At 38.5% G+C, this 9,568-nt stretch overlaps 1 protein-coding gene across 2 annotated transcripts in view; it reads left to right on the top strand.

Annotated features, from left to right (window-relative positions):
* The first annotated feature begins 352 nt into the window (after positions 1-352).
* The window catches only part of itpkb (inositol-trisphosphate 3-kinase B), a 45,697-nt gene continuing 36,481 nt past the window's right edge, over positions 353-9,568 (top strand). The window contains exons 1-3 of one of the 2 annotated variants that reach the window (XM_065256170.2): positions 353-637; positions 1,770-1,847; positions 2,522-3,777. In XM_065256170.2, coding sequence (XP_065112242.2) covers positions 2,698-3,777 — 1,080 coding nt within the window. In that variant the 5' untranslated portion in view covers positions 353-637; positions 1,770-1,847; positions 2,522-2,697. The remainder of the gene's footprint in view (positions 638-1,769; positions 1,848-2,521; positions 3,778-9,568) is intronic. The other variant, XM_065256171.2, reaches the window with a different exon arrangement.

The following is a 9,568-nucleotide window of genomic DNA, read 5'->3' as shown; positions in this document are numbered from 1 at the left end:
AATGTTTATTTAATAGCATGATGCTCTCTCTCTCTCTCTTTTTTTTTTTTTTTATAAATGCAACATATGCCTAAAATAACTTTAAAAACATGCAAGCCTTTTATCAATATGTTTTATGAATCACGAAAAAACATATATCAGTCAAGTATGTCATAGCATGGTAGTGAGTGTGCTATTTGTAAAGACTAACCAAAAAAAGTAATTTGCACACATTTGAACTTCACATATACAGTACATATAAATAAAGAAAGCATTAAATGAAATACATGGCTGAAGTTTTTTGCCATCATTGTTGCTCCCTTGCGCTCAATGTGCGAAGCAGCGCAGTGAGGCTCTGCCTGTTCCGTTCAGTCTTCAGTCTCACTGTCATTTAACTTCCTTCCTGCCTTTTGTACATTAAACAAACACACAGCTCTGACGCGACGTGTCGAACAGCGCCGAGCGACGGACTACTACGCTGCGCGATGCAAAGTAACAAAGTAACATTTATTTAAATAGACAAAAGAACTCGCGCAACGTAACCCGACAGCGCGCGAGCTGCAGTTATTATTCTGCTACGTTTCCAAAAGACGCGAACTGGGAAGATAAGCGAGAGTATAAACGAAAGAGTTTGCAACAAGGATCCGATCAAACCAAGGTAATACAAAGACTTTGTGATATGAAATGAAACTTTTTAAAGAGCTCTGTGTGAGGTAGTACCCGGTGTCCTCTCTCCTGATCTGGTTTAATGTGTGGAGAGCGTCTGGGAGATGTTATTTGATGATCATATGCTGTTCGTTCGTAAGCGACTATTGATGACAACAGAATAAGTTTTGTACCACTGTTTTGAAACCTGATAGACCAGATTCCATATGAACTAAATCAAAGGTGTGAATGTAGCCTATATGTTCACATCTGCAAGAACTTTAGGGTCTTTAATTTTACCTATTTACTTTTTTGTGTTCTCAATATTCAATTTCAGACAGTGATACCAATCTCTTATAAAGTAGGATATAGATATGATAAGAATGTGGCGGTTGCATCTATTGAGTTTACAAGAGAGTCACCACGTGTTTTCCAGCTTATTCAAATTCTGTGAGTGCCAAAGAGTGGGCAGTTCAGTAAAGGACTTTTTATTGAGATGTTTTGAAGTTTCATGAGGGTCTTTTTCTTCATATTAGTTCATAATAGATCATAATATTAGTTCCCTGCTGTTATAACTAGCCTTTAGACACGGTAGTCCAATAACTGTTTCATGCATGACATAGAAAGCCTCAAGTTGCATTTGAACTGTCAGGCTTCAAGTGCAATAATGGACCGTTAAAGATCATTTTAAAGGGTGGTGGCTGGATTTCTCAAGGAGGCGCATTCCAACCTTTAAGTCTTCCCCTTGAGTTAAAATACAGGGCACAACCTTCCCATTTTACTCGACTGCCTTACATTAATCCTGCATTGCTTATCCCGACTCACGAAAACCACCATTATTTTATTTAACAAATGCATTAATCCAGCAGAGGTGGATTTGATTTTGCATACGGGCGCTGGTATGGGAAACTGCACGTTTGTGTTTGTAACTAAATAAATAATCAGTTTCTGTCATGTACTTTGGGTGCGCTGTTCTTTTGTTTGCAGATAATTTGTCTCAACTGCACAAGTAATTAGTAGTCCCAGGAAATTGTTATGCTTTATTATGAACTATTTTGCCACAGCCCTCCGGTTGATCAAAGTTCCAGTCTAACAAAACCTTTGCCAGAAATGAAAAGGACTAATGTATACTGTTTCTTTTTAAGATCCTCAGATGTTTGACATCAGCGTGGTCGTGGCCGAGGCCTCGCAATCGTTGCTGTTTGCATGGTAAAAAGATAAAGGTAAATTCCTGAGAGCTTACTGTTGGTCGGCGATTGCTTTCTGCTGTATTTATGCACTGGCATAGCAACCTAAATGTGATATAATGGTTATGGTATGTAGAATAATATTTCTTCCAAGAATCGTGATTGTATTACACCCATGATCCTTTTATGTCTCCCGGGCAAAGACATAAAAGGTTATGTTGACTGTCTCTTTAAGTAGCATGTGTTTCCAGTTTTTCATCGGCTCTGTGCTTGTTTTTCAAAAGGAAATGTTTTGTCCAGCACATCGTAGTAAGCCAAAGTCTTATAATAAAAGTGAGCATTTTTAAAGTGAAAGGGACAAGCAAGACCGATACTACCTAAAAAAATAAATATTTTGTGAAGATGCTTCAGCTAAAGTATATTATTAAAAAACGAACACAAGGAAAGTGACCAAAGCAAACTTTTTTTAATCTTCTTATGCAAATGCATTTGTCTTTTTTTTATAAATTTGATATGCCATCACCCGTGCTGAAGTCATGCAGACTCATGCACGGCCCTCAAAATGGTGAGACAGATAACATTTGTCTTGCTATTGCATAATTTGTTAGTGCTTACAAAAGAAGTAGTTATAAATTATATTATCTTTATAGTAAAGGTTGATGTTTTATTTCATTTTCATGATATTTATCTTACGTTTCTTGCATTTTCAGCATCTCCGCTAAGGAGGATATTATATCTGAATGAGCAAAGCATTCTGGGATTGTATTGTACCGTGCATGCTGGCTTTCCTTCAGTCCCTCCTGATGATGGTTGGCTTTGAAGGCCAGTGGACGAAAAGAACTGGGAACTAAATGGGAGCACAAAAGGACAGAGCCGGACTGCCACTATGGCAGCTTATGCTCTGAACAGCCTGGTAATGATGAACCCCAACAATCTGACCAAAAATAGCAGTCCTCGTACAGGAAGGCCTGTTCTCCCGGTGCCCATTCACTCTCCGCGTAGCCCAGTGCTGGGGGGCAACGGAGGCACCTACAGCCCAGGCATCATGAGCCCTGGGTCTCCGGGAAAAACCTTTGTCTACCCAACTGTTACCAGTCCTAGCAGTCCGAGGGCACGTTCTCCATGTCGACCGCCTGAACTGCTGGGGGTGAACGTGGGCAGTCGTGTGCGCAGACTGAGTGGGTCGGATCAAGACAAAGAGCAGGTGAGCGAAGTGCGTCGTGCTGTTCAGCAGCAAGAGAGAGACAGCGAACTGCAGAACGTGGAAGTGAACAAAAAAGTGGGCCTGTTTGAGGCCCACATCTCGGCCCGAGCTCACAGCAGAGAGGTCCAGCGAAGTCCACGGATTTCAAGGAGATCGAGCCCATCCGTTTCCCCGACAGCTCAACTTGGCAGACTCTCCTTAAACGCAGAGGAAACACTTTTGGATAACAAGGAACAAACAACGGGGATCCCCAAAGAACTGCAAAATGGAAAAGGATTCTGTTGCCCGGAGGGGGGGCTGCAGGTCAGCAGCGGTGAGGAGAACAACGGGGCCAACCCAAATAGGGAAGAGGGCGGCCCACTTGAGAGCAGATCAGCTGGAACTAAGAGGGAACCTGACAGCCGTAACGACAGGACTTCACAACAGCTTAGCAGTTTGACTGCCAGCGATAACTCGTCATCTTGGACCGAGACATGTTTGGCCAAGGTGGGAGCTGAGCGAACAGAAACCCAGGGAGAGCCAGACGGGGGCGGCCCAGAAGTGGGCGCCATCCCCGCTGTCATTATCACGGACCACGGCATGGAGGTCAGCGGGGACGGCACGGAACCCCAGGTCAGCCCTCAACCTTCCAGAGCTTTGAGGAAGCTGTCCTCTTCATCCGCTTCTTCAACGGGTTTCTCGTCTTCCTGGGAGGAATCTGAGGACGACATCTCTAGCGACCCTGAACGGTCACCAGCCTTCTTACAGACTCAACAGAAAGCGGTAAGCCTACCTAAAATGCATTCATTTGCTCTTTTTTGTATGTAGGGCAGTGGTTTAGTAAGTTTCCAGTTTGGGCAGCAAATGTGTCATTGCTATTTTACTCAAAATGCTGGATGTTTACAGTTTCTGTCCATAGTAGATTTCACCTTGAAGTTATTGTCTATACGTGTACATGCAGTGTTTAATTTGCGAATTACCAGATCCCGGAGCAAGAACCCAGACGCAGACCTACATCACTCCCATTTAAATAAACATAGCTTTGTTGATTATAATGGGAGTGATTTCATTTTCCACAAACAGATTTGTGTGTAAACGGTGTGTCATGACAAGATGTGTATACACAGACTTTACATGTTTGATTAACAAAAACGACCAGCGCTACTTTTTGTTTTAAGTTTGAAGTAATATTGGAATTTTTGATTTAACTATTATTAATTTTTCATGACAAAATACAGGCCATAGCAAAAACTGAAAGTATTATAATCACTAAACTTTATCTTATGAATCTTTTGATATGAAAGTGTATGCCTAAATGTTTAAATTGAGTCTTACATACAAAAATATAAGTTCTACCAATAATTTCTTTCATTACTAAACTAAAATTGTATTTAAAAAGTATTCTTGGACTGAATAACAAAAGCAGCCAATAAGAGCCCAGAATAGAAAGGAACTCCTACAATACTGATTAAAAAGTATCTCAGACATCAAGAAGCTGTTTGTGAAAAAAGCCAGAATATGTTGACTACTTTTTAAGATGCTTAAGTATTACATGGTTTTGATTTATTTCTACTATTCCTATTTTACATAATTTTGATGAGTTTAAATTAGGGCTGTCAAAATTAACCAGTTTATAACACGTTAACGCAAATTAATTTTAACGCCACTCATTTTATTAACGCCCAATTAACGCAACACGCAATTTCTGTTTGACCCTTCGTCTAGCCCACCGCTGGATAAATTGAGACGCAGCAAGTGACCCACACTGTCTAGATTAGTTGGAGGTTTTCATAAAAATAAGAACATTAAGCTCTCGTCTAGCGAATCCAATGCTCTAAATGGTCATTAAACATCTAAAATGATCTTTATCTGTACGTTTTCTGAGATGTGTACCGTCCCAAATCCATAATCTAAACCAAATATGCGTCTTATTCACTTGCTCGTATTTTGGTTTCATTTTTAAAGCATGCAAAAATGATAGAAAATAGATTGCAGGACTTGCTTGATGTTAAAATAATTATGAAGGGAGATAAAGTTCGGGACCTGATTGATGTTAAACGAGTCATTAAGAGTGACAAGACTGAAAAACGATCTTCCTGACGCTGACGTCTGAAGCGCTTGCACACAAACCCCGATATATATAGACATCTACACAAAATTACAGTTTTAAAAATATCTGTTTTGACAAGAATTCACGCAGGTATGACCTATAATCTGTTATATCGGAAGTGAATGTTTGGTTAACTGTTGAGGAAAAGTATCTGTTGTGTAACATTATATTAAACCCTTGCATTAGCCTACAGTATCTTAAAGCGGTCTGTCTCAATGTCAAAATTAAACAATAAAAGAAAAACATATATTTAACATATATTGATATTGTTTTTGCTTTTGCTTTGCGTAGACAGGTGTAGTTCTTCTGTCATGTTTTGTCAGATTCCAACAAATCATGCATTGTTTTGAAGTTTTTTAATAGAGAATGTTAAAATATAAATAACTAATTTTTGAAAATTTGCTCATCCCAACTCAATTTGCCAGCACAGGTCACAAATGATGCAACAGAGAAATGGAGAAAGAACAAGGTCTTCTAAAGGGAAAATCATATATAAAACTATGGCTGATGGTTCTGTTGAAAATGTAAACAGGCTGTTGTAAACATACATTTGCATATAGCATAAATATTTGTCCAAATCCATGTTAATTAGAGCATTTAATACCTGAAAAGTGTTAAATTTAGATAATTTAGAACAGATAAAAATGTGAGATTAATTTGCGATTAATCGCGAGTTAACTCATGAAATCATGCGATTAATCTAAATTAAATATTTTAATCTATTGACAGCCCTAGTTTAAATTATTGTAAAATGTGTATAAAATATAAATAAACAAATAAACACTAGTTTAAGGGTTGAATCTTAATATAGAGGCTTCATGTTAGACAAAGATTAAGTCCGATACGACTCAGTCCCAAGATTGCTTTTACACTGTCCTTGAGCTTTCCTGCACCGGTCTCGTCTGTATTCTGCCCGAGTAACTGTTGACATTCTCGCATACAAAGGTACTTTGTTGATCTGTTCTGTGCTGTCAAAGTGAACCTTTTCTTTGACTTCAGTTGGCCGGCCTTTAAACAAAATACAAAGGCAATGTGAGGAACAAACAGCACTGTATAAAGTTCTTTGTGAGTGTTTTTTATTTGTGATTTGTCAATGAATGACGTGGTTGCAGAAATTGTTTATTTTTTTAAAGAATAGTTCTGGTAGAAATAAACATAGCTATCCTTATTTATTCACCCTCGGGTACTTATAAACCTTTATGACATGCTGTCTTCTACTCTTTTCTACGTAATGAAAGTGGATGAGGACTGGAGCTATATTCAAAGTCGTGTAAATGATTTGGTTAGAGATCAGGCTGTTCTGTCCCAGTTTCATTATATGAAAATGAGTGGTTTTTCTTTTTACTCTTTTTGAGTTCCACGAAAGAAAAAAAAGACAATGCCAATAATAATAATAATTAATTGTGATCTGACAGTCAGCTATTATTAAGCATAAACCACACACGGAAATAGAAAAGCTTGTACATTCACGTATTGAAAACATCACACTTCTGACGTATTTTCCAAGGGGTTGCACTTGTCTTTGCGAAATACTTGCTCTAGTGAGAATTTGTGTCCCCGCCCTTTTACGCGTGTCACATTTGCAGGCGCATTGCATCAAGAGACCCTGAGGCAAGCACGCTGTTGCTTTCGTCAAAGAAGACTTCATTGTTTAGACATGGATGTCACACAGTCCTAACTAAGTTGTAGAATTATATGTCTCTGCCAACCACACAAATACTATTATGCAGATCCCATTATGTGACTTTTATTTATTGTAAACACACAGTGGAAAAAGCAAAGATCCTGCTGTACCGGCTGGAGGAGTGATAGCACTCATAAAAGATTGTTTAGATATTCAGAGTGGCCACAAGCCCTAGATTACTCGATAGCCTTGAACTTTCATGATGGAATCTCCGCTATTCCCGGGCATGTGCCATTTACAATGGAATGACTTTAGATAGATGCTGTTTGAGAGCTGTATGTGGTTGGGATTAAAGGAAACGTGTGTTTTGTTTGATGTTTAAGGACTTTGTAAGTAGTCTAGTCTGTGCATAATGTCTTCTGTACTAACACATGCAAGTACTGTATTAATTCTGTCAGTGCTTACTGACCCTCAATTTTTCGAACGAATTGTTACTTGATTAAACTTTAGAGACAATTATCTTAAATAAAAACTTTAGAATTATCCAAGAGGTACATTACAGTTTTGCATTTGGAAGATGCTTTATCCATACAGTAGTGACTTACAGTGCATTTAGGTTATACATTTTATTACAGAATTCAAACCTACGATCTTTGTGCTGCTAATGCAATGCTCTACCAATAGAGCTACAAGTGCACTTGTCATTGTGTTTTCTACAGGACAAGCTTAAATCAGTGTATTTGTCATGTTAGGCAATTATTTATTATTTATTTATAGCCTTGTAGGAAACCGTCTTGGTGCAGAAACTGCTAAAATATTCTGTGGTCGTGCTGTAATTCAAAAAACTGAATCAATATGACTTATAACAATTCAACCATGTTGGTTTTGTGTACTATAATAAGCCATTTTTTGTTTTTTTTTAAATATCTGTTTAGTTTTACTTTTCTAATGAAATCTTATGCAGTAACAAATTACATTCGGGGCTGTTCATTATAAAGTTAAATCAAATGGCTTCATAGCACTAATATAATATAAAGCACATTTGAGCAATTCCAGCGTTATGGACGTGATATTTTCAGTGAAAACTTGAAATATAATTTCTCAGAATGCATTTATTTACAACTATTTTGAACAATCTGTTTGTGTTTATATTTTCGTCCACACATCAGAGAAGTATCAGTTTAACTTTATACTAGAGATGCACTGATATATCGGGCAATATTCTGTTTAAAAACAGCTGATGGTCAATAAATTTAACCTCTGTGTATAAAATGTAAAAAAAAACATCACTAGTTTAATGTACGATATTAATGGTCATTATAAGAATGAATAACAGTAATCCTCAGAATAAGGTCATGCAAGTTAATATAACCACCAAACTATCTGTATCAACCGATATCAGTCTAAATAAGCAGCTATTGGTATCAGTGGAAAAAATTTATATCGATGCATCTCTGTTTTCTATTTTAGATGAGGGAAATATACATGCATTATTGATGTGACAAAAAAATGACAACGTTTTTGGGAGACAATATAATATGTGCGAATTCCGTAAATTAAAAGGCAGGGCACTGCAACGTAGAATTAAGGCAGTTCTGAAGGCGAAAGGAGGTCACCTAAAGGATTATTAGGAACACCATACTAATACTGTGTTTGACCCCCTTTCACCTTCAGAACTGCCTTAATTCTACGTTGCAGTGCTGTTGGCCCATATTGATAGGATAGCATCTTGCAGTTGATGGAGATTTGTGAGATGCACTTTCAGGGCACGAAGCTCCCGTTCCACCACATCCCAAAGATGCTCTATTGGGTTGAGATCTGGTGACTGTGTGGGCCATTTTAGTACAGTGAACTCATTTTCATGTTCAAGAAACCAATTTGAAATGATTCGAGCTTTGTGACATGGTGCATTATCCTGCTGGAAGTAGCCATCAAAGGATGGGCATAAAGGGATGGACATGGTCAGAAACAATGCTCAGGTAGGCCGTGGCATTTAAACGATGCCCATTTGGCACTAAGGGGCCTTAAGTGTGCCAAGAAAACATCCCTCACACCAGTACACCACCACCACCAGCCTGCACAGTGGTAACAAAGCATGATGGATCCATGGATTCTGTTTACGCCAAATTTTGACTCTACCATCTGAATGTCTCAACAGAAATCGAGACTCATCAGACCAGGCAACATTTTTTCAGTCTTTAACTGTCCAATTTTGGTGAGCTCATGCAAATTGTAGCCTCTTTTTCCTATTTGTAGCGGAGATGAGTGGTACCCGGTGGGGTCTTCTGCTGTTGTAGCCCATCCACCTCAAGGTTGTGCGTGTTGTGGCTTCACAAATGCTTTGCTGCATACCTCGGTTGTAACGAGTGTTTATTTAAGTCAAAGTTGCTCTTCTGTCAGCTTGAATCAGTCGGCCCATTCTCCTCTGACCTCTAGCATCAACAAGGCATTTTCGCCCACAGGACTGCCGCATACTGGATGTTTTTCCATTTTTACACCATTCTTTGTAAATTCTAGAAATTGTTACTGAAAATCCCAGTAACTGAGCAGATTGTGAAATACTCATACCGGCCCGTCTGGCACCAACAACCATGCCACGCTCAAAATTCCTTATATCACATTTATTTCCCATTCTGACATTCAGTTTGGAGTTCAAGAGATTGTCTTGACCAGGACCACACCCCTAAATGCATTCAAGCAACTGCCATGTGATTGGTTGATTAGATAATTGCATTAATGAGAAATTGAACTGGTGTTCCTAATAATCCTTTAGATTGTATATAATTGTGTATAATGTACGTTTAGGGTCACTTGACTGAAATGTTTTCTTCAAACGCTTG

This window comes from Paramisgurnus dabryanus, chromosome 12 (assembly GCF_030506205.2).
Source record: "Paramisgurnus dabryanus chromosome 12, PD_genome_1.1, whole genome shotgun sequence".
NCBI classification, from domain to species: Eukaryota; Metazoa; Chordata; class Actinopteri; order Cypriniformes; family Cobitidae; genus Paramisgurnus; species Paramisgurnus dabryanus.
The sequence above is the reverse complement of the archived record's forward strand: the minus strand, read 5'-3'. Positions and strand labels throughout refer to the sequence as shown.